The sequence below is a fragment of the Centroberyx gerrardi genome, chromosome 3 (genome assembly GCF_048128805.1).
Source record: "Centroberyx gerrardi isolate f3 chromosome 3, fCenGer3.hap1.cur.20231027, whole genome shotgun sequence".
NCBI lineage: Eukaryota > Metazoa > Chordata > Actinopteri > Beryciformes > Berycidae > Centroberyx > Centroberyx gerrardi.
The window spans coordinates 6,300,607-6,326,640 of NC_135999.1; the positions used below are offsets into that span (position 1 = coordinate 6,300,607).

At 44.9% G+C, this 26,034-nt stretch overlaps 1 protein-coding gene across 7 annotated transcripts in view; it reads left to right on the plus strand.

The window, feature by feature from the left end:
* The window catches only part of septin9b (septin 9b), a 67,885-nt gene that overhangs the window by 34,889 nt on the left and 6,962 nt on the right, over positions 1–26,034 (plus strand). For 3 of the 7 annotated variants that reach the window (XM_071912903.2, XM_071912902.2, XM_071912904.2), the window contains 5 exons: positions 14,682–14,867; positions 17,894–18,022; positions 18,147–18,228; positions 18,613–18,750; positions 24,132–24,249. In XM_071912903.2, coding sequence (XP_071769004.2) covers positions 14,682–14,867; positions 17,894–18,022; positions 18,147–18,228; positions 18,613–18,750; positions 24,132–24,249 — 653 coding nt within the window. Of the gene's footprint in view, positions 1–2,751; positions 2,826–13,675; positions 13,795–14,503; positions 14,560–14,681; positions 14,868–17,893; positions 18,023–18,146; positions 18,229–18,612; positions 18,751–24,131; positions 24,250–26,034 lie in introns of those variants that run through there. The other 4 variants (XM_071912905.2, XM_071912906.2, XM_071912909.2 and 1 more) reach the window with 4 other exon arrangements.

A 26,034-nucleotide genomic window follows, 5' to 3' on the forward strand; every position in this document is an offset into this window, starting at 1 on the left:
AACAAAAGCTCTTTACTCATTATTGTGGTTTGTAATCAACATATGGAGGGAGGTTTAGATGGGATGTCTCATCCATATAGTGCTCTGTTGTAAATCTGTTAGTGAAGAAGTGTATGACCTGTTGCTATGACTGGCGGTATCCAAACAGATGTAAACAGAGACTTGTGTTGTATAGTATGCGCTTATTTCGAGATGAGCTTGCATGGAAGTAGGTCATTACACGCACATGTACAAACACACACACACTTTTGCTGTGCTTCTGTGTCCCCCTGCCACTTACAGTTAATCACCAAAGCTTGGATTCTAATTGAGTTCATTCACTATAAATGTCGTAGCTCAGAGCAGCTTTATAGGCTAAAAACAGGCCTAATAAAATAACGCTCCAACTGTACATCACACTTGTCCTTTCATCTCTGGTTCCCACGAGAAGAAACTTCAGACAATATTCTCTTCATTTAAATGAGATAGCCTATATACAGCAGGGATTCATAAACATTTTTGCCCAGGACCCAAATAGCAGTGCTTCAGTCTCGCCAGGATCTTAAAAATATTGTCACTTTTTGTCATGTGAGGTCCTGATCTGGTTTTGCAGTATTATATAGTTAAAACCATTGCATTTTAGCTATGAAAACTATCAATAACCCTGCTAGCTGATACGATAATGACACAGAATCCACAGAAAACATATATCACAGGGATATTTGAATTTGATCTTTCAGCCTGGGACTGAAATGTGTCTCCTGCCCCAGGACCCAGGGCCATTAACCTGGTGACCCTTTTGTTGGAAACCCAATGTATAGATTATGAAACCAGTAGAAAATGGATGGTTGCTTAATTGCTGTTCCTTGTTGCCTGACCCACACACAAAGCACAGGAGAAAAGATTTTGATCTTTCACATCTCAGAGTATGGTGATGTTGCCCCTAGACACTGATCTGGGATCAATTTTTCAATCTGAACCAAGGAAGCTAATCTCTAGTCAGATGGCAGTTTCACCCCAGAGACCCTGAAAACACTCTGACCAGATTGCTTAAGATTGATCTGGATGGGAAATCAGTCAGAGCTGAATCTAGTCTGCTGCGGTCTTTTTGGATGGCACATTAAGCTCCTGGACTCATGTAGCCTATAAGCAATGGAAATTTTGATAACAGTAATAATTTTGGTCTAATAAGATGCAGCACAGATTGAATGATACACACGCAGATAGATACACACTTGTGCATGCTTGTTTCTGCGTGCTCACACACACACACACACACACACATAAATACACAACCAAACCACAGCCAAGTGTTAGATTCAGCTCCAGCTTTGACAGGAAGGAAGTGTTTGTGCTGAATGTTATGAAAACTTCTGTCGGGCCTTCAGTCAGTGTGCTGATGGAAAAAGTTGAGGCATATATACGCAAAAGAACAAATTAATCACCCGCTCTTTCCATTCACTTGGGATCAAATCCATTACAACCGCGATCATTTTCTAATCTTAGGAGCTGGTCGAACAAAACATCTCTTCGCATGTCTACCGCATTAGTTTTTTGCAGTCAGCGGGTTGGCAGTGATAATTGTGATTTTCTCAGATGTGGCGGGATCCGGACTCAGGAAGTACACCAGAGCGACACAGAAAAACTGGGTTTTAGAACCACTTTCATGCTTGTTTTGCACCCAGTATTGATTGCAACGCAGTGACTCACTAAAGTTATTCTTACATGAACATTTCACAATGCTGCAAGCCATAATTATAAACTTGAAATTATATTTTCTTAATGTCGCATTTGCTCTGGCAGTGGTGGCAATGTTGTTGCTGTGGCGGGCCGCAGCTGCTAAATAAATACAGAGAAAGCACAGCAGCACAGTACATGTAATACCATTGATGACAAGCCAGTTATATTCCAAGTCTTTTATTTATGGACTCTCCTTCCAGAAAGATGTTCTCTAAGCTTGGGAGTATTATGGGATGGCTGTCTGTCCATTAGAGATGTTCTCTTTTAGTCACGGCTTTAGTCACAAGTCTGAGGGATGGAGATGTGTGTGTGTGTGTGTGTGTGTGTGTGTGTGTGTGTGTGTGTGAGAGAGAGGAGAGACAGAGAGAGAGAGAGAGAGAGAACGCTGGAGGAGATGGAATGAAGGGGAGAGATGAGCAATTGTTTTCAGTACACACACACACACGGACACACACACTGACACACACGCACACCAATAATCCAATACCCTCCTCTGCTGCACACAGAAACAAAGCAGTGGGAGGGAGAGAGCAGATGGACACACACAGGGACAGGCAAGTAAAGGATATTGCCTCTTGTCTTGTGCAAACACACAAGCACACGAACACACACACACACACACACACACACACCATGTGAAAATAAATATCTTTATTGCTGTATTCGGCCGCAAACACACCGTCCCACTGTCTTTTTATATCAGATTGATAGCGTACACTACATGTCTCTGCATGAACAAACACACACACACACGCACACACACACACACACACACACACACAGACTCCTCTTCCTCTTGTGGGTTTATTTAGTTGCACATGGTCTGAGATATCCTGCTATATCCACAATGCTCTCCATTCACTTTCTTTGAATGAGGGGTGTGGCTGCTGAATGCCTGCTAGCCACTGGGAGGTGGGGGGGGGGGGGCGGCGGCGGCGGTGGTGGTGGTGGGGGGTTGATCACATGACGGTGCTGTGGGCGTGGCCAAGGCAGCAGCAGCACAGCCTCACCAGCTGGAGCTGTGATTGAGAGAGGAAGAGAGTGGGAGAGAGAGAGAGAGAGAGGAAGAGAGAAGGAAAGGAAAGAAAAGAGCAGGGAAGGGTTGGGTGAGTTGTCTATTTCGTGTTTGCCGTGTGTGTGTGTGTGTGTGTGTTTTCTCCTTGCAACGAGAGCTGTGAATGATTTCATAGAGAGGCGAGAGGGAGAATAAGGGGAGAAGGGGGAGGGAGAGAGAGAGATAGAGAGGGGGAGAGATGGATTGGTGCTGTTGTTGGTGTGTGCGTCAAAGTTAGTTTGCCAGGTGTCTTGTACTGAACTGTATAGAAACACGAGGTTTTCGGGGCAGAGTGAGCGTGTTTTTGGCAGGGGTTCAGTAGCAAACTTCTAATTTGCCGTGCAGACCTTCTACTTTCTTTCATTTCTTTTTCTTTTCCTGTCTCTCCTTCCCTTTTTTACTCTGTCTCCAGTTCCATTGTTCAGCCGTCTGGGAGAATTTGGGGGGTCAGCTCTCTCAGCCCTCTTTATTTCCCCCTCTACACACCCTCTCTCTCTCCCCCTCATCCTCCTCCCATCTCCTCCATTGTGTCTTCAGCTCCACAGCATGCATGGATAATCAGTCTGTTATAATAGGAGGAGGAGGAGGAGGAGGAGGAGGAGGAGGAGGGGGGGGGGGTGTATCGGCCAATCAGGGTAACCCTAATTACTCCATAAGTTCTCCTGTGTGTCTCTAGGGCTGTTTCTGGCCATGTTTCCTCCTTCAGCCTCACCTACAGGGAGAGTTCTCAGGCTGACTTTGATCCAATGCAGTGGATTAGCCAGGCACTGATAGAGCCAAGCTATGTTGACATGATTTAATTTTGACAATCCCATGCATCTGCTCTCTAGAGGGTTTGTTTGTTCCCAAGTTCAAGGTGAGTTGGAGGGATCAGATCATGTTTTCTGTTTGGGGTTGTTGCTCTTCAGTGGGGAAGAGTAAGAACTCCTCTCCACTGCTGACACTCTGCTTTCTTGTTTCAGTTGCTTCTGGTGGGAAGAAAATGAGTTCAATGAATCATTCTTACTTCTTTTCACTTGGTTAGTCTCTTCTTTTTAATGTTGTGCCCTTGAGGCTAACATGCTGTAGCATTTGAAATGCCAGCCATCTTCCATGTTTTCAGTGGTCACGTGGTCTCCATGTTTTTTTTCCAGTATTCAGTGGGTTGACTGAATTGTTGCTTCGCTGGATGTTGCACCCAGAAGCCACCCAGTCGATTGTCTTCACTAAAGTAACGTTTTAAAATAATCAAGCAATGGTTGCGTTGTGCCTTCTGCTCCATTTGCAGTCTAGTCGTCATACCATAGCCAACGTCAGAGATGTTCTAGATGTCCTTGCCTTAGGGCAACTAGCAGACACACTGTATCTTCATATTTGCCAAGAAAAATGATGCATTCGAGCTTGCATGTCACACTGCTTTCAGTATAATAGCATGCACAAGATACACTCAAGTCAGTGTAACAGCATCACAATACTAGCAGAGCATTATTGGATAATACAAATATTCATTTGGATTTGTTTCCCACAATAGCCAGCTAGTGTGCTGCAGCTTGTGGTTTACCACAGAATGCTGCAAATTCTTAACACGGCTTCATATCTGATTTACATTAGGCGTTATGATAATATTGCTTCACAATAGGGGACAGTTAAAACCACTCAGCCATTGTTTGCATGTTGCTAATCAGATTAGCTAGCTGCTAATTAGCAATTAAATCACCACAGATAAACACTTCATTAGAATTGTTAAAGACCAGCTGTGTAACTGTAAGTGTTAGCTTGAATTTTTCTTCCATTTTTCGTTCTCTAATTGAAAGCCTGTTATCATATAGCTACTACAGTTTATCACTTTAAATAAACCTCCAGTGCCAAAGAAAGTGTTTGTTTTGCAGCTGCACACTGATCTAGTTAAAGACTTCAACCTGGCCCATATTTACACCCGATCATTTAAAGGGAAAGTCCAGTCCTAAAACAGAACTCAAGTTATTCCCATGATCTTGGAACAGTTCAGTGTAGATTTGGCCCTTATTTATAACTAAAGTACTTGTTCTATAACTAAACCTGGTTTCTCTGAAACCAGCAGAGCTGAGAGGAGGCAAACTGTCTGCATGTTTTACCATAAACATCCATTCTATGTTTACCTGAATTCACTCTTCCCTCAAGTGTGTTCTTCCTGTCCCATCACTATTTGTACCTATGTGTATAGAATATCATACATTGAATATACACTTGGATTTATCTTCTTTTCCTGTTTCTGACTCATCAGCATATAAAGTTAATAGTGTACATATATCTTATGTTTTTCCTTAGCCTGTAGTAGGAGATGATGCTCCTCCTAACATTCTCTGTAGTTTAATAATTTGTGCAAACAAGAGCTGCCATCTCCCTCAAACCCCCTCAACTCACCTCTTGTACTGTGTATACACATGTAGCTGTAGCTGCCCACAGTGGGAGGTTGTTTACTGTTCTACATGTATGTCGCCGAAGGGAGGGGAGGGGGGGGGAGGAAGGCAGACGTGTCATTTCCTGTCAGAGGTGACGGGTTGCTGTGGGCCTGCCAACACGCTGTAGGTCGAAATTTTGAGCACTCATGATTCCAGCAGTTAAACTTGAATATATTCACTCTTCTATCTCTTGACTTTCTGTTCATGCAGGCATTTCCTGGTCCTGATTGCAGAGTGCAGCATGAATGCGTAGAACACATTTAGGCCAAGGCGTTCATATTATTCTGCCCACTTACAAAGTCTACTGCAAAGAGATATGAGCAATAGTTTGACTAATTTCCAAACATCTGCAAGCCTTTTCCCTCTCTCCTTAAACCACCCATTAAGGCCTCTAAACATGACTAATTTGACTTCAGTGGCTGTTTCTTGGCCCCTCGTAATCATGTATTTCCAAACACCAGAATGTGTTAAAAGTGAAATGGCGAAGCTAACAAAGAGACCTCATTAGAGATACATTTTATATGCGACTATAACTGCCGTGTCCAGGAGCAAAATGAAAATTTTTTATTTTTCTCCAAATAGTGCTTTCCATTTCCTCTCATTAAGCGCTGCAGCGTTCAGTGGGGCGCTGAAATATTCAAACCAGCCGACTCCTTTTCCCACTTCATACTTGGCGGTCGGGTGATTTACAGTTCCATGGGCTCTTGTTTGTCCGTTGCCCTATACCCGTTCCCCATGCTGCAGCTGTGCATGGGCCTGTGGGTGGACCCTCCTAGTCTCCCTTCCTTGTTTCTCAGAAATGCTTGCGCTCTGAGTTACGGCTGTGGTTGGTTGGCCTACAGTACTGCAGGCTCTCCCAACGGTACTCGAGCACCACAACAATGCCTCCACAGCTGTCATGAGCTTTGCTATGTTCCTCTCCCTCTCTCATTTCCTCCATCTCCTTTGCTGACATCTCTTAATCTCAACCTGGATCGCTGTCTGTCTGTTTTTCTTCTCTCATCATGACCTCAGCTGTCACTGTTTTTGTAGCGTTTGTCCCACATCTCATCTCCCTTTGGTCCTTCTCTTTACCTCCATGACCCATCGGCAGCTCTCTCTCTCTCTCTCTCTCTCTCTCTCCACCCCCTTCTCTCCTCACTCTGTCCCTGTCTTTTTGAGGTGTTTTGGGACAGGTCATTATCTGCGCTACCAGAAGTTTCCGTGTGGAAGGCTGTATTTCAACACCGGGCAACACCATCTGCTTTGCGCCCGTCGGGGCAGGGGTCGCATTCTCAGAGGGCCCGACACGAGTGACGCGACTGAAAGATGGAGTGGGCCAGTAGCATTCTTCGTCCTTCTTCTGAAGTGCCGATTTCTGTTTGTGTGTGTGTTGCTTGTCAGCCGTACCCATCATCGACCTCGCCAGCCTCATCGTCTTACATAGCAGAGAGTTGTTATGGTGGAGGCACACGACGGGGTTCTTAATCGGCGAGTTCCTTCTGGTTTCAAAGTACGGATGGGAGACTGAGTGAGAGGGATTTCCTCTTGGATGGACATGACAGCCCAGCTCCCCTCCATCGACCTCTATCACTCTGTCACTACCTACTGTAAACATACCAGCGCTTTATCTCCCTCGCACAGAGCGGAGTGTAGCATCAAGTTATGTCAATGGCCAGCACTCCTTTTTAAAACATGCATACACTTGATACTGTACAACCAGGGTTGGCTCAATGTCAAGTATGCACAGGCTAGATGACTGCAGCAAGCATGAAATGGGAAATGATTATGGTGGCCACTGCTGGTGCTGTTTTTGAAACACACTTCCTTGTTGAAATCAGTTTTGTGGTTGGCCCATTATCAGAGCAATACGTAAGTTCCCTCAATGTAGGTTTACATTTAAGTTTCCGTACAGTGCTTGGGTTTTGATGCAAATGGTGTTCAATTTGGAGGTTTGGATGCTCATCACTCAGTATTTAAAAACTGCAGATTATTATGTCAAATATTACGCTTTTGTAAGCAAGTTTATTTAGATAGGTAATAACTTGCTAAATAATATCCCATAGAGAAGTTTATTTTCCAGCCAGCTGACATTTTGGAAAGAGTAGGTGTCCGGTTCATGGTTGATATTTTATTTTGAAATGAAACTCTTCATTTGAGGCACAGACTTGTGGCTTTTACAATCTTATGTCACTGTGTAGTACAGCAGGTCAGTCAGGACTAGTATGAGGATCAGTGCCCCAATGCACTGTGGGTTTAAGTCATTTATATGCTCTCAACAGCAGATTGTTTCTTACTGTCACAGTAGGTGACTAAGTAAGCCGGTACCGTCCCGTGCTGCGTACCTCCAAAAGAATTAGTGCCAGGACTCTTTACCAGGAAAATAATCTCTTAATGTCACAGAGTAAAATAGGATTGAAAAGAGTAGTAATATGTTTTAATGAGCTTGCGTCCCAAGATGAGACTTCTCATTTGGGAGCCAGGTTGAAAAAGCACATGCTTTACCTGTCCCCATAAAACTGCTCCATAAAGTTTTAGATGATATTAAATTGTGCATACGTTCATTCTGTATTCATTAGTCGAATGTGACACCCTCACGACTGTCAGTCAACTCTCACTCCTACGCTGCCTCCTTGTCTCTGGACCCTCCATCTATCTCCTCCAGACAGCAGCAGGCATAAAACTTAACGACCACTTCCTCCTCAGAGGGAACAGCCAAAGGGCCGGTGGAAATGCCATCTCCTGTAAAAAAAAAAAAAAAAAAAAAAAGAGAGAGAGAAAGATGGTGTGTAGAGAGACAAGAGACTCACATACACACAGACACAGACACACAGGAGAGGGAAAAATGTAGCACAAAGTCTGTAGTTTGACTGGACCAGGAGAGGGATTCAGGGGTTTCATCTCTTGGGAACCATGTCTGTCAAAAGAAACACTAGCGCTCTAAAAAAGCAGACAGTGTTTAAGAGCTGTCAGTAATGGTGTGTGACTGGAAGAACGGACGTGATGCCTCCTTTTCCCACAACTCAGCCCCCCAAGGAGTTCCTGGACAGCTTTCGGCATACTTTATGCTTAGACAGGCTAAAGGCAGGTGGGGGGGGGTACGCTGAAATACTTCACTCAAGTAGAAGCAGTTTTACTTCACTTGACATTACTCAAGTGAAAATCTAGCTTGTTGAAAGTACTTAATCGCTTAGTTACTTTTGAGGACTAATCATTGAGATTTTGGATATCCTCAAAACACCAAAGGTACGATTGATTTCTGGAAGTAAACAAAAAAAAAAGAGAAAAGATATTTTTATTTGCTGTAAATAACCTCATTGTACTCATTACACATATGAATAAAAATACAATTTAGTGAAGTAAAACTAGGATTTAAAAAAAAAAAAATCATCCTCAGTATGGGCCTATAAATGCTTGGATATAATGGGAGGGTTTGGCAGGTTTTGTCTGAGCAATAATTAAGTTAAACCTCATCTTTATTAAATTATTTACAAGAATGGATCTCTACATTTGATTGCTGATTTTGGTATTATGTGGAGTGGTCAGAATCATTGAGACTTCCATTAGTGTGATAGTGATAATCAAATGTCATTCTAATGATGTGTTCCACTGCTATGTACCTGCTAATGTAATCATTGTACAAGTCTCCCTGCCTTGCATCTTGTCCTGCATAACTGCAGCAGGATTTTCCAAACAATTCCTCTTCTTAGAGGTGGAGCAACAGAGCAGCAAGCATATAAAACTGCAGGACTTCTATGATGGCTAAATTTGTAAGATGAGCTGTATGAGTTTTGGGCTCGAATCCTCCCACATAGACCAGTTCCTTATGCACAACGTCAGCCATCAACCACACCATTCAGACAGCATGGCCCATCAGGACTAATTACACGTTGTGCACGCCATGAATCATTTTATTGATTTCTCTCTGTCTCTGTCTCCCTGCCTCTGTGTCTCTTTCCTCCCTCTGTTTTCTTTTCCTTTTTCTGCGGCATATTTACCCCTCTGGTACTGTCAGGGTCTGGGCTGGACTCAAACAATGACATACAAAACCCCACTTTGTCATATAGTAATTCAAAGCAGGGCTAAAAAGCGGTTAAATGCTGCTTGCAGATCGAAGGATAATTTCTTTGGTTTTCGGACAGCTCCAGCAAACAACGGAGGCCTTGTTTCTCGCAGCGTCACGTTTAAAGTTTCATGCTTTGAATATTAAATGTAGGGGTGCGTGTGCCTGATGGGATTTTAATGAATGGCTTGAGAGAGCGGCGTTGAGTTATGTGTGAATGTAAAGTAGGATAGGGATTCTCCATTGTATCTGACTCGGATGTGGGAGGCACATTCCACGGCTATCCAGGAAGGTTAGATAGATGGTTTAAGGAGGGAAAACAAAGTGGGTTTGATGCCTCAGGGTCGTGGTCGCTGGTTTCATGTTTACATGTTACATACACTGTGAGATATTAACATGATGTATGACTTTTCCAAGGAGGTTGAGGTGAGACGAGCATGCCGCCTGAATGCAGTGTCATGTTTCTGGGTCTCCAGTGATATTAGCTATGCAGGCATTCAGGGTACGGAGAGGATTCATTCATAATAATAATAATAAATTGTACTGTATAGTTGCTAAGTGATTCTTTTGAGTATTGCCCCAGTTACAGATTGTACAATGCATCAGTGTTTCCCCTACCACAGAACAGGCAGGGTGGCTCGCCCTGCCTAAAATAATGTTTCAGTTGGTTTCTATTGAGAGTCTTATTGTCTGTATGGTCTTCCAGAAGCCTTTCCACCCCTGCAAGAAGTACAGGAATTAATCATATTGAGTGCAATACATAGCAGCTTCATAGACAGGACTTGCTCAGTTGTGAGTAGTGTCTCTTAACCTTTAGCTAAGATGACAAATAATTATGATTCCTGGGGTAAATTACTAAATATATAATTCCTTGACATTGAAAAATGTCTAACCCTAATAACGCTAACCTGGGAATAGGAATAATGACTAATTAAGCTAGAAAAGGACTGCCTTGTCTGCAAACCTGTCTAGTCTAGTGCTGATAGACGCTGTGGTTTTGTCTGCTGTGAGGCCTTCGCTGACAAACAGGAAACCAAATGTCTGCCACAATGCAAATGAAACCCCCGGCAGAAATCGTTTTTTGTGAAATACAGGCACTCTTCACCACCATTCTCTTGTCTTTTTATAGGTTAATGTCACGTATGCCACAATGCATCACCAATCAAACCGAATGCTTAGTTGCAGGGACGCATGACAGCGGCTGGTGGGTTGGATGGGGGTCAGTGTGACATCAAAAGCAACCAGGTGGCGAGGTTGTTATCTGTAGGATTATTAAGGCATTCTAGTCTCAGTCATGATGCCTTAAATACTCTGAAGCTTACCTACTTCAAACCATGTGAGCAATGTGGACTACTCTTCGGAAATATATCTAAATGCCAGTGAGAAAACATGAAACGGCCTCCAGTCAACTATGACTTCCCTCATTTGAAGACAGAAGGTCTAGGCGTCTCTTTGATGGGATCTGTCCATTCATGCAAAGCGAAAGCCTGCGCTCGTCTCCATCCATTGAACAAAGCCCCCAAATCGCCTAATCCTAAAGTTCCGTTTTTTCGTGCCACGAGACAGAAATATCAGCTGCTCGCTGTGTTTATTGGAAGCGCACCTCCCTCATAACAGCTGTTTGCGATTTAGTAAAGCTGTTTTGATTTGGTGAGTTTGTATTGATGAAGTAAGGTGAGAGGCAGGCCAAATATTTTGTGTTTGCTCATTGAGGGGTCAACCGAGGGTCAGCGAGACACCTGCTTGGTGCTCTGCACAGGTCAGATTCCCATATTTTTCATTTGAATGAACTTTGTGCTCGCTGGCTCGGCCGCGGCTCTTCTTGGCCTCACTTTAAAACGCTGCCTTTCGGTGGAATTTTATATTCCATTGAAGCCAGTCTCACAAGTCTGCTCCCTCGCTCTATTTTGATATACAGTGGGGTCTGTGTCTGATTTGAGCATGGCCCAGGACCGTTTGGATCCAACTGCTGAGGCCGTTGAATCGTGCTGTGAGTCATACGTCCCTGTTTATTTGTAATGAGGTTACTCATCCAGAAATGGAGTTCGCCGTGGCAAAGGTTACTAACGCTTTTCTTGTGGAACATCATAACGCTCGAATGCAGATCTGACTCATAAAGAGAGACACTTCAGAGGCTGTTGTGGTCGCAAATGCCAACGCTGTCGCTCGTGTACACAAGGCGCATAAATAACAATGCGCAAAAGCAGATGAAAAGGGATTGCTCATAGCCAGCTCATACTTAGCTTGCAGAATGAAGTGGGTTTCATCAGCGAGGAGTGCTGATGAAAATGAAAAGGACAGTTATGTTCAGTTGGGCCATGCGAGAAGGGGAAGTGAATATTCAGGCTGCAGGGCGGGCGCTTCTCAGGCCGGGTGAGTCTGGGTAACGTTTGCTCTTCCTTGTTTTTGCCTTGTGTGTGCTCATATGTGTCTGTGTATGTGATTGCCTTTGCCTATACATGTTCCTGGGCCTGTATGGTTGTTTTTGTGCCTATGCCAGTGTGTGAGTGTGTGTCTATTCTTAGAGAGCAGCGCTGTAAGCCAGCAGATGGCCCGGGGCTGGCATGCTCACGGTGCCCAGGAGGCAATTTGGCCACAGACCCTCAGTATGTCATTAGAGCTAATCTGCATTCTGTCGTTCAAGAGGCTACTGATGCAATACAGCCCCATGTGGAAACACACACACACACACATAGACATACAAACAACCCTCGCAGGCTACCAACAAATGGATCCAAATGCCTCAATATCATTCTATCACTTCCGAGGCCAAGTCTTTCCTCCTTGGGGTTTCTTGAGGACAGCGGTGCAGCACTAAATCAGCTCCAGCGCACAGTAATGCGGTATTTACAGAAGGTTCGCATTACAGCATCGGTTCAGCGTTTAACTGCACTACTGTATGTTTAGCATCGCCGTTTTAATGATGAATTAATGTCCTTGCGTAAAGGGAAATTGCCTCTTTGGTTGAGGGAGCGATTGCGAAAACAAAACCCAATACTCTTTAACGTTTATCGGCTGATGACGGCCACAAGGGGATGGATTTTACTCCTTTTCCCAGGAAGATTTTTTAGCCACGGATTTGTATCAGTGTTCTGGGGGGAGTTTTAGCCAAAGCCGCATGTGGTATCGCAGCCACAATCCCATCAATTATCATCAGAGTGTCTGGGAATCGAAGGTCAGACGGAGAGAGAGAGAGGGATGCTGAAGGTGTGGTCCACCTCTTCCTCACGCTCCTAAATTGTAGCCCCATTGTCTGGCTCTGCGGAGGAGAAGAGGGCATTCAGTTCAGAGACATTAAAGCTCATTCAGCTGGTCTACTGGGAGTGAGGCATTTTGAGGTGTGTGTGTGTGTGTGTGTAGGAGGGGTGAGGTTGTGGTGTTGGAGCACAGTCATGCATCTGCAGTGGGCAATTTGTCCAAGTAGTAAGAAGGTGCATTTTTGATTCCCTGCCATTTTCCTAAGAGCTGATTACATTCAATCATTTGTCTAACAAGAACGATGCCATCACCTTTCATCCCCCCTCAGTTTGTATGAGTGTGTTTATGTGTGTGTGTGTGTGTGTGTGTGTGTGTGTGTGGTAGGTAGGTCATTACTGGAGACAGGTCCCAGTTCTGCCCTGAAATTACAGAGTGAGTTACACAGTGGGAGGAGGACTTCACTATGTGGTTATTAGTAGCACTTTTTCCCAGCACAAAGTCACACAGAGCCTGAGGAAGGCTTTTCTTTTCCTTGTGGAAAGTCTGTACTTCGTAGTTGTAGTAAAAACTGGAAAATTGATACTCTGAGCAAGACACAAAGATCACCCCTCTCTCTCTCTCTCTCTCTCTCTCTCTCTCTCTCTCTCTCTCTCTCTCTCTCTCTCTCTCTCTCTCTCTCTCTCTCTCTCTCTCTCTCTCTCTCTCTCTCTCTCTCTCTCTCTGAGACAGAGAAGAGAGAGCAGAAGGCAAAAGTGCAAAGGTTCCACTGTCTTGTCTGCCTCATTTATATTCATATAACACCAACTGGTACATTGCTGCAGCAGCATGCCGGGGCGAGGCTGTCACTGTGTCATGTCATCGACACGAATGAATCAAACGCACAAAGGCTTCTATACACTTCAACGAAAGCTTATAGATGCATACTGGCATTATGTATTCTCACTTTTCTGTTATTTGAGAGACAGAATAGACCCAAAACAAAGCCTAGAGCGATGCCAGCATGCACACTGTTAACTTTAACATCATACTGTAAGGCTGTTACTGTGTTCTGCTGCTTCCCAGAGAGACATAGTGTTAGTTCTGGATGGCCGTCTCCATTCAGTTTCAGGCATATATCTCTGTGGTCTGGAGTGTCAGTGCCTGCACTTTTCATGCAGAGGATACCACAAGCTCGTGTCAAAGAAGAGGAAACGCTGTCTCCTCCTACATTGCAAGGTGTGTGTGCATCTGTCTGTGGCTGCAAGCACACACTAGCACACGCTTGGCAGAGTCGAGTGGCGTGCCATTTTCAGTTGGCTCTTCGCAAAGCCGCCTTGGCAGGTAGCCTCCGTCTTTTAGCGCTTGATCCTCTTTAAAGTGAGGTAAGCCATGATTTGTAAGTTTGTCCTAATAAGATCTGTGCTTTTTGTCCTTCCTAATTCTTTTTTGGGGTGTGAAATCCACCTCTGATCTACAGCTGTACACATTCACCTCATATCTGTGGTTTCCCATTGTTGCTTATTGAGCAGTGCGTTCACATGTTGTAGCATGACATCATTTATTTCTGGCTATGCTGACAAGTCAGAATTTCTCTTGTGGGACGTGCTGCCAAGATGAGGTGGATGCAGGTTCAAATTTATGCGAGGTTAGGGAGCAGATGTGTTCCTGTTCCTGTGTGATTTATGGGTTACTTTTAGTGTGTTGCGTCTGCCCTAAATTGAGCTTAAGAATCGTTGGAAACAAGATTGCGATTTTGTGTGTGTGCAACATGTGTGTGTTTCCCTGCTGGCACTAGTGGGATTCTTCCAGAGACACGGTATGGGTGACAGATTATCCCCTTGCCATGTGGTCTTGTATCAAAGACAGGTGCTCATTAAATGTCAGTTCTAAGTCTGGTGTATCTGGTTTCACACAGGAAATGAGCTCGCTAGATCAGTATCCTCTGTAATCTTCACATAGAACTCAGTGTTCTCTGCAGTTGGTATGATTTCACTTACATTTGTGTACTGACTTGTGTGTTTTGCTGTTTGGTATCTGTTGAAAGTCACTACTTCCATCACATATTTAAATTTGTATCTGTATATGTTGTAGTTGTTCATTTTACTGCATTGGAGGCTGCATTATGGACCTGAAACCGCAGCACATGGGTAAATCTCGCTCTGTTGCTCTCTCATTACCCCTTCCCTCCTTTCGTCTCTTCATTTGGGCCAAACGGGGGGACTAAGAATTAAATTATTAACGTCTTCCTTTTCTCTTCCTCTTCCGTCAGGGTCAGAGGTCAATCCGAGCCACAGCAACATGTCTGAGTCAGCCAAGCCCCACCACCCCCACCCGCAGGGCAAGGGGGAGAAGAACCATGCCAGCGACTTCAGCTACGTGGGCATCGACGCCATCCTGGAGCAGATGAGGAGGAAGGCCATGAAGCAGGGCTTCGAGCTCAACATCATGGTTGTGGGTGAGTGGGAACACATCGGACTCGCACCTAAACATTACCATGTGAAGAAACAGCCCTGCATGTGGCATAGAACGACGACTACATCCTCTATCTCTCGCTTGCTATTTCTTGCTCTCTCCAACATGCAAAACCCACTCACAATAACATTCAGTGCCTTCAGAAAGTATTCAACCCCCTTGACTTTTTCCGCATTTTGTGGAGATATTTTGTGGTGGTAACACAGACATGTATCCAATTGAAAATCTGTGGAATGACTTGAAGATAGCACAGCTGTTCACAGACACTCCCCATCCGACCGCAAGTTAGAATGGGAGAAAATCCCCAATGCAGCTGATACAGACGTATCCAAGACGACCCGAAGCTGTAATGTCTGCCAAAGATGCTTCTACAAGTATTGACACAGGAGGTTCAGTTTTTCATTTTCAATAAATTTGCAAATATTTCTAAAAAAAACATGTTTCACTTTGTCATTACGGGGTATTTTGTGTAGAGAAAATCATGCAGCAAAAGAAAAAAGTCAAGGGTTGATGCGAAGTCACTGCACCTCTGAATGAGACACACACACACACAAATCTACTCTCTGTCATAGGAGACAGGACCTCAAGCATGTGTTTAGTCTACATATTCTCTGAACCTACTTCATACACTTATCATGAAACCTCTCATCAGCCGTCCTTTGATGCAGTTTTAAAAAGGAAAGAAAAGGAAAAGTGTGTGTGTGTGTGTGTGTGTGTGTGTTTGAATGTGCGCTCCTAGCTCGGTTGTTCTGTTAACAACCAACCAGCATGGTGCCTCCCTCAATGAACCCTCTTCTAGTGCCTCTGAGACGTGACAAACAAACACACACACACACACACACAAGCACACACACTTGAGTGGATAAAAGGAGGCTGTCAGGCAGAGATAGTGGTATAATGACGGCGATTACTGTGACAAGCTCAAGCACACACTCCTCAGGGTGCACCCGCATTTCCTCAGAGAGCGCCAACACACCGCCAATTAGGTGCCACCGCCAAGTCTGTGTGTGTCCTTTCGAATGGGACCCACACACATAACACACTTATCTGTGAATGTACATGCAGGTATACAAAACAGAAACCAATCCATACACGCATAATACACTCTCTTCAGTCCTAAGTGAATGCATGCAGTGGAATGTAAAAATGTGTTTTGCCACGTACGGAGATGCAGTTTACGCCACAATGACGTGTTGAAAGGCCTCGGCTAACATCCCCGTTTGATTATCAAGCCTGGGTGTTTATGTTTGGTTCATGTTGGCATGGTGGTAGTTAGTGGTGCAGTAGAAGGCAGTCAGTTGGATTTCAGGCCCTGCGGGACAGTGTTTTGTGCACACAGCTAGATGGCATGTCAGCACAGCTCCGAAGAGAAAGCCCGCAACATGAGAAACGGCGATTTGTTGCACAAGGGCTGGTACCGTACGGGACATGTGGATTTATAGATGTGTTAAGGAATGAAGGGAAAGTGTTGAGCAACTTTTAATGAGAAAGTGTGATGACTATGTCTCTGAGAATGTTAGGTAGTAGGAATAGGCAATGCGCAGTTTCTCTTTGTCCGATATGCATCTCTGTTTTCATCACTGTTGTTGCTGGCAAGCTGTGCAGCTCTACGTTACGTTGACTTGTGTCCACTTGTAGCACTCCGACACCTTGAGGAGCAATTAAACCTGTGTAGTGAGATTATGTAATACTATGTTGTGAAATAACACTCATGCATAGACTAGTGCAGGGTGTATGCTACAGATAATGTAAATAGAGAAGATGATTTAGTAGATAATAAAACAGTACAGTAAGTTCTATATTGCAATGCTGACTTGATAATGTCATTCAGAGATGAAGATTCTGTCTGCAGATATTGATTTTACATAGCTAAATAAATCTCACAACAACAACTTTAACTAACCATCCCCAGCCCCACTAATACAAATCTGTTTAATAACGTCGAACATTAGATTTGTGAGGTATTAAACCTTGGACATACTGTACAATGCAATGCAGTCAAGTATCGTTTTGTTATAGGTTTAATGGAATCCTGATTGACCTTGTCCCCACATGGAGACAATGTTTCTTTCCTAGCACACTGACTTCCTCAGACATTGTCACAGAACTAGTATTGGATCATTGCAGCAGCAAAGAATAGAGGTCTAGGCTGGAGCAAAAACATACTAAACGATATGAATGAAAATATTACAAAGGATACAAATAAAACAAAAATATGAGAGCGTCTCAAAGAGCATATGATGCTAATAAAAAGTCTCTGCTGGCTAAGAGAGGTATCACTCGGGCGGCTAAAGGTTAGAGCAGCTGTGGTCTTGGCTCCGTCCCCTGCAGCCTCCTCTATGAGATGCATTTGCCTAATCCTTGCCCTCAGCCACATGACCTTTCGATTCCCACCACGCGGAGAGGGCAGCCAAGGTGGCTGAGTGTGTGTGTGAGGGTGTGAGAGAGTGTGTGTGAGTGTGTGTGAGTGTGTGTGTGTGTGTGTGTGTGCATGAGTGTGTGAGAGAGAGGTGGAAAGGGCTGCCCTGGGTGGCATAAGGGGCCTGGCAGCTTGGCATGGCTCCACACGCCATGATGGATGCCCGTAGGGGGTGTAAGTGAAATATGGAGCTAAGAAGTGAAATCGGCTTGGGAGTTGGTGTGTGTGTGTGTGTGTGTGTGTGTGTGTGTGTGTGTGTGTGTGTGGTCTCTGTACATCTGTCCACTTTGGCCTCCACAGCAGGCTGGTCTGACCCCTACAGCTGCCCTGCTGTTGTCACGGTCGATTAACACACACTCACACACTCACTAAATCCATACATCAGAGTGTATGTCATGTGCATATGTGATCTCACTGTTTGGGGTGAGAAAAAGCCTAAGAGAGCTATTGTCCTAGAGTTGAATGAGCCTCTTGTCTTCTGTGACTATACAAGGTTAAAACCAGTTGTGCATGTGTGCCCAGTCTCTCAAACTGTTCTCTGTGTGTGTGTGTGTGTGTGTGTGTGTGTGTGTGTGTGTTGTCCTGAGCAGGGCAGAGCGGCCTGGGGAAGTCCACTCTGATGAACACCCTGTTCAAGTCCAAGGTGAGCCGTAAATCGGTGCAGCCCGACCCTGAGGAGAGGATCCCCAAGACCATCGAGATCAAGTCCATCAGTCACGGTTAGTAACTATTTATTGTCAATATGCAATGTGCTTGTTTCCTACTGCTGTATTTATGCATTCTGTGCAGTTTATGTACATAAATCTATGCAGTACCCGTGAATGATTTGTCCTCTGTGTGTAGATATTGAGGAGAAAGGTGTGAGGATGAAACTGACAGTAATCGACACTCCTGGCTTCGGAGATCAGATCAACAATGAGAACTGGTGAGTTGTAGTTATTTTACTTAACCTGAATGCATTGGTAGCTGTTAGTGAGGTCACTCCTAATAATAGTGTTTAAAAACTAGCTATTAAAGTCAAAGACCAGTGTGTATTTGTTTAAACGATACCATGTAATGCAATTGAACGCAGAATTTTTTTTTAATTTATTTTTTTTTTTTCATTCAGACATAGAGAAGCATGCCAGGGAGATGTCCAAAGGGAAGCAAAGGCTCGAATTAGGCTGCGTGTGTCTTTGTGTGGATGTGTGTGTGTGCTAGGGTTTGACTGATATGGGTTTCTGAAGGCCAATAAGGGCAAAACATATTCTGAATTTTAAAACCACTGCACTACTTCTCTCTATCTCTAAACTCTCTTTCCTCCTTTCAGCTGGCAGCCAATCATGAAGTTCATCAATGACCAGTATGAAGCCTACCTGCAGGAGGAGATCAACATCGACAGGAAGAAGAGGATCCCAGACTCCAGGGTTCACTGCTGCATATACTTCATACCTCCCACTGGACACTGGTAGGGTGGCAGATAGACACACACACACACACACACACACCATTGTGACTTAGTGCCCCACTTTTGTTCCTCATCCCTTAGTTTCTGCCACAGCTGCAGATAGACTGGGCCTTGTGGGAATCTCCCCTGACCCATTGTCTGTCTGCAGCTCTTTAACCACTTCCTTCTCCAGCTCTTTTTTTTTTCCGATCTTTTTCGCGATCACATGTGGAACTCATTCTGTCCTCACAGACACTGAGGTATCACTCTGGGAGTCAGGTTTCACAGAGAAACCTGACTCTGTAGTTCCCATAGTCTGAGAAAGGTATAGAGATAGTCAGGGAAACTATCATGAGAATATAGAAGAGAGGGTCTTATTGAAGTGGTGGAGTCAAGGCTATACACATAATATTTTTCCTGAGCATTTTGAGTAGGTTTATCAGTGTAATTACCATTGAAATGAATGGGATGGAAGGTCAATCTACCAACCTCCTCAACTAGTGTACCCTGAGAGTCCCTCCCCCATCCCTGAGAGTTTGTCCAATGGATGAGTATTTAATTTCTGTATGCAAGTCGCTGAAAGCTTAAACCCCAGAAAACAAAATAAAACATCAGCTGTCCCAGACTCAATGAAATCAGAGGGAGGACTATGGATCTGGTTGTGTCCATCTGTCAAACATGATATCTCAGGTGAAATCTCAGGCACCACTGGTCTGGTTTTTATGAAACTTGGAGCAATGTTGCATCTTGGCACTGTGTTCCAGCATTTAAAACTTACACTGATTGGTCTAATGGGGGCGCTATAATTAAAGGTCAAGACGTTGTTTAGCTCAAATGTGATATCTCATTAATCACTGGTCCGATTTTGACGAAACTTGGAGGGATGACGCATTTTGGCACCGTGTTCTGCTGTTTAAAAACACTGATTGGCTTGACGGGGACGCTATAATTAAAGGTCAAAATTTCAAAATTTTAAGGCCATAACTGCTACGCTATCGGTCTGATTTTGATTAAACGTGGAGGGATGATGCATCTTTCAAGGGGGTGCCTGCAACATGTTTACTGTCATTAAACAAAGGAATGAGACTTGAAATGGATCACAGAGCTGTTTGTGGCGCGGTCCAACGTGGCGGGAGTCGGGTGCTGGCGCATTTTAATGAGCCTGGGTGCCAAGAAGAAAAGGTTTACCCTCGGTGTAAGAGACGCTAACAGACGAAAGAGACTAACGATACTGTAACTTGGCACCAGATGTGTTAGAATAACTTCATTCAAGACATATTTTGCAGGAGCAAAGATGGTCATGTCCCGGCGGTGTCCTGCAGTGTCTTGGCAGAGTGCATGTCTCCTGTTAAACAGCCAGGTGGAGGCCATTTGGTTAATTTTAATGACATTTGCTCAGGCACACTTTCCTAATGCCTAGATAATACAAACCACATTGCTCCCGCTGCTTTGTCAGTGATTAGGGTCATTTTCTCCAAGTCTAGTCTGTAATTTGTTAGATTTAACAGTGATGAGTGGTGTGTCCTCATGTGCACCCTCGGTCAAGCAGGACACACATAGGGAAGTGCAGCAAGTCTCATACACACACACACACACACACACAAAGTATTTGTACAGGCATCTGCACACGGTAGTGCACATAAACAGTACAAAAACGCTTACACATGTGTACACCAACTGTAAACACACACACACACACACACACACATGCATTCACCAGCCATCTGACCACATATCTCAGTGAGAGCTCCATCCACTTATCAGTACTGGTTCATATTTCTGTAGACCAGTAACTCAACAGTTGTCCACTTTAACGTTCCTCTCCGGGGCATTGGGGGGATGAGCGGTGGATGACATGTGTGTGTCGCTGTTTGACAGACCCCCTCATCATCTCCTCATGTCACCGCAGCTGCTGCTTCAGAGACGTACGTGTGTGTGTGTGTGTGTGTGTGTGTGTGTGTGTGTGTGTGTGTACCCCTTTGTATGTGAAGCAGTGTGCACATGCGTATATGAAGTTGCGGATCTATGTGGGCATGCACGCGCTTGTGTATGCACGGTATGTGCATGCCCTTAATGGGTGTATGTGTGTGTGTGTATAGTGTTGCTGACAGCTGCACAGTTCAGCCAGTTCATTTCTTTGCCTAGACCCTTTGTCACACAACATGATCCAAACCTCTCTCCTCTCTCTTTCCTTCCGAATCTGCCCTCCTTCCCTCTCTTAGCCCCTATAGCCTCAAAATTCCTTCTGTAAGCGGGCTATTTTGGAAGGTCCCACCACACACACATACACATGCATACATGCATGCATTTACAGACAGACGTGTGCATGCATACACGCATACACGCACACAGATGCACACACACACACACACACACACACAGATATGTATTGAGGGGGAAGGTCAGGAAGTGGTGTCTTCCTTACAGCCACCTAGAGACTTGTAGGCAGGAGAACAAAGGACAAGTCTGGACTCAATTTGCTGTTGGGTTAGTGGTGTGACCTGCCAGAATAGACCCACAGAAGATGAATACATAGTAAACTCATAGATCTGCAGAAACACACACACGCATATACGCATATCCAGTCCATGGTCTGCAAGGAACACACACAAATGGCACTTAAATGATTGTTCTGGTGTCGTCCAGGTCTCCAACAGAGCTCTTCCCACAGATTCGATCCTGGCTCACGATCATTCTAGAGAGAGGGAAAAAGTACTGGAACGACTCCTTCCAACACCATAAACTCATTCCATTATTCTCTCTCTGCTTATTTTCCCCCTTTTCATTCCTCACACTAACTTCAGTTGAAGTTTGAAATGAGGGCCTGGTACCAATTACACAGACACAATGCCAAAGCCAATGGCTCTGGAGGGCTCTCCGCTGCTCTGCCATATGACCAAACAATCACAGGCAGGGGAATGATGATTAAACTCCATTGAGTACCCAGTAATGCTGGTAGCTATCGTCGGCTAATATCAGCGGAGAATTCAGGTTTTACTGCTTGTGTCTTTTTGTTTGAAGCATCCTGAACAGCAATTTTAGATTAATCATGGTTTCGATGTATTTTACATGTCAGCAATTTGGTCTTTTTTTTATGTTGTTTTTGTGGTTTGAGATAGACCATGCTCAGTGGAGGAGAATACAGTCTTGGTACTGGCTATTTCCAATAATGGTAAAGTCAGGCACGCTATTTCCCTCTAGGCTGTCTTCTTGTTACCTCATTAAACATGTCTCCCTCTGAACAAGTAGGCTGCACTTTGCCTCTCATCAACCGAGAGCTGGTTTCTAATCTATTAGAGAAAAGAGGAAGGGAAGGAAGCGCTATGTATAGTGTGGTTGGTTGTTTTCGCCACTTTGTAGCTCCCATTTGACCACAGAGAAACTTGCAGAGAATTGATGAGAGCATACTGTAGTTCTCAATTCATAGATATCATAGATACATGACCGCTATTTCCTTTGAAGCTCATAAACAAGACAGTTCATGTGTGTACGCAGGCATGCAAGTGTACATCTGTGCATGCTTGCATGCGTGCATATGCATCATTTGTGTGTAAAGCATATGTTCGTGTGCCAGAATACATGAGTGCACATGACATACTATGCATGTGTGCTCACTGATGCATATGATGCATGGTTCACATGCCTATTTGTACATTCTTGCATCTATACATATCTATGTATGTATGTATGTATGTAGTCATGTGCTCGTCAATTATATAGGCTAAACGTTCATATTTCACATGTTTATGCATGTGTGTCACACAAGTCATTAAAAATCAGAGAGAGAGAATTGAGGATCATCAGCCTCTGGTCTTTTTTCCTCTTTCTCTCTTTTACTCTCTGTTGCATCTCTTCCTTCCCCCCCATCCCTATTCTTCCCCTCTGATTCCTCTGTTATGACACATAAATATGCATACAAATGTAATACTGTCCATCTCTGGTTGTATGCATGGGTCACTGTGTCAACCCATCTCCCTGTACCTCTGTGCCACTCCATCCCTCTCCTCCTCTTGTCTCCTTCCCTATGTAAAACACGCCGGCTGTGCATGCTCTCTCAGTGTTTCATCGACCGTATATTCACGGCGCTGCGTCTGCCGGTCTCTCTGGAGAGCCGGCTCGGGCCTCTCCTCCAGCTGCCCCTGGGTCTTTGAACCAGGCTGGCCTGGCATGGGCGAAGGGCTAATTGGAGGACAGAGCAGACCGCATGTGGGGAATCTATCTGGAGGAGCAACTGGAGGCACCCGCTGAGACAGAAGAAGAAGAAGCAGGGAGGGCAGTAAAGGAGAGGAGGAGACAGAGCAGGGCAGCAGTGCAGGGACAGTGAGGACAGATACAAGAATAGCACCGATCATTGCTTTACCAGGAACAATTGTACTGCTGTTATAGGTGAAGATAGAGGATATAGGTGAAGATAGAGGATATGGGTTTAGCCAATTTTGTTTTGAGTGAAATTAAACAGGAAGGTAAAGAGGAAGTGGGAGAGGTTTATGAACTAACCTTCTAAGTTACCAGTTTCCATTCTCTTCTACTGTTTATTAGTAACACACAGAGAGAGAGAGAGAGAGAGAGAGAGAGAGAGCGAGAGCATAGCAGGCCAAAGGGTGTAAGTGAGTAGAGAAAAACCCCCAGCAGTATTTATTTAAAGTGCAGTATGCATGTCATCATCAGACATTAGGTTGAATGCAATGTAACGCAATAGACCATGATTGCCCCCTAGTGGTTCCTCTGTTTCATGATGCTCATGTCTGAGGAATGCAGACTGGATGTGATGCAGAGTCCTCTGCCCCCACATGTCGTTTGTCTCATGTAGTGGGAGACTTTTCCTTTGTTCCGGAGAGATCCTTTGAAAAAAAAAAAAAAACAGGAAATCTTTTGATCCGAGAAGAGCTTGTGACCGGAAGGTCGTCGGTTCAATCCCCCGGACCGGCAGGATAAATCTGGGTGGGGAAAGTGAAAAGCAGCGCTTGCCCCTCCCTCATTACCACCACTGAGGTGCCCTTGAGCAACGCCCTTAACCCCAACCGCTCTAGTGGAGCTGCTCAGTGGCCAGCAGATCAGACTGTGGTTGTACTGGTCAGCTTCCAGGTGTGAATGTGATCAGGGTGTTCCTGAAAAAGAGAGCATTGCTCTCAGTGAATGAATAAATAAAGGTGAAAAAAACAAACAAAAAAAGAGCCGCTATCTAGCATCTCCCGGTCTTCTGTCATTCAGAAACAAGAGGAGGGGGTAAGATTGTCATCCTGGTGGCTCTGTTGTGACTCTAAGGCCTCTCTGGATTTGGAAAGCATCCAAAAGAACAGACAAATACAATTACAGACATCCATGCATGGCTATGACAGCAGCAACAGAGAAATGAACCTTATTTCCTATGCTCTCTGTGTGTTGTCTCTGTCCCTCTGCAGTCTGAGGCCCCTGGACGTGGAGTTCATGAGGCGTCTCAGTAAGGTGGTCAACATCGTCCCGGTCATCGCCAAGGCCGACACACTCACCCTGGAGGAGAGGGACTACTTCAAACAGACGGTGAGAGGAGTGTGTGTGTGTGTGTGTGTGGCACAGTTGCTTCTACATGTGTCTGTAAATATGCTGTGTGTGTGAGAGCTGGTGTTGGTGTCTGTACACGTGTGAGTTCACTTTAATTTCATACATGCATTTGCTTACATATTACTCCCATCCCAGCTGAAATAACCTGTAGCAGGTCTTTAAAGTACGCTTAAAATAAATGGATGAATAACATCAAGCAGGTCAAATAGTCGGAAGATCTCACACACACACACACACACACACACACACACACACAAAGGAGCATGCACGCTCACACACCCACAGGTTGGTAGTGTATGAAGAGCTGCCAGACATCACAAACAAAAGCCATCTGGATAAACCCGCATCGCACCCATCCTGCAAAGTGCCGTGTCGTCTCCACAACCGTAACACTTCCAAAGTCATGCCTGGTCCAGACGGAAGCGTTTGAGAACTATTTATTTGGAGTATTTATTTACTGTACAGTGTTCCGCAACTCGTCTCTCTTTCCCTTTTTAAACGGGGAATCTCTGCCCGGTTGCCAACCCAGCAGGCTAGCCCTTGATTACGACTGAATTACTGGGTAAAGCAGAGAGAGACAGAGAGAGAGTGAGAGAGAGAAAGAGAGAGAGAGAGAGAGACTTAAACACGAGTCAGCCAAGTTCTGAGAGGTTCTCCTCAGTAAAGACATGGCTCACATGACCAGAATTAAAGGGCTAGAAAGTACTACTTTAGTAAACAATGAATATTCATCAATTTCTACGATACACCAAGTGATTTGCCCTGTGTTTGTTGATATTTCAGTGTTTATAGAAGCAGCATCGTCTTGCTGGTCTTACTGTGTCCCTCACTGGTTGGGTCAATATGTCCTCCACCACACAGTTTTGATTGACAGGTGCTCTGCTGCCCAGCCAGCAGGGAGGATGTTTGTAGCCATAGCGATGGATTAAACAAAGGTACACGACCAAATTCAACACATTTCTATACAGACAAAACATTGGACAAAAGTGCAGGCTTGTCCGGTGAGTTGTTGACAGCCTTGGCCATTCTGTCCACAGTGGGTATTTTGATTTTACTCAGTGTGATACAGTGGTTGTATTCATAGCAGCCCAACGTGCAGCGAGACCCTTCAGGCTTCATCCTCCTCCTCGTCGCTTTCCCCCGCTACAACATGCGCTCTACCTGGCTCCAGCCTTAACGGCTTTCGCTACATCCCTTCTTCTGTTCCTCCGTGTGTTTCTGTTGGACAATGCTCCATCCACGGGGGGGGGGGGGGGGGCAGACAGCCACTCGCCTTCCTCCATCCATCCATCCATCCCTCCATCTCTCCCTCCCAGGTTCTGGACTTCCGTAACAGCTTTATCCATTTTGGAGAGGAGGAAGCGCGATGGGTGTCTTGGCTACCGTTTGCCCCCCCCCCCCCCCCCCCCGACGACTGTAACGGCGTCCAATAAGGACAAAGCCGGGAGCGGACCGGGTCCTGGCAGGGAACGGACGCCGCGGGGCTTGTAACAGGCGTGTTTTGGTTGGCCGCACGCGCTCCGTGTGACCCTGAAGATTATTGACCTAAAAGCCTTTCGTGCCAAACAGTTTTTTTTTCACTGCCGTTTCTTGACATGCAAACAGAGCAAGACAGAGGGCTTTCTTTATTAGAGGTTCGCCCTCTGTCTGTCCAGCTGTGAGCCTCTGCTCGCGTTCCCCAAACCGACGGTTGATGTGGCTTTTTTGTTTGAATTTCACTTGGTTTGCGTCCTATAATGTAACCCTGAGAAAGTTTCCCAGGAT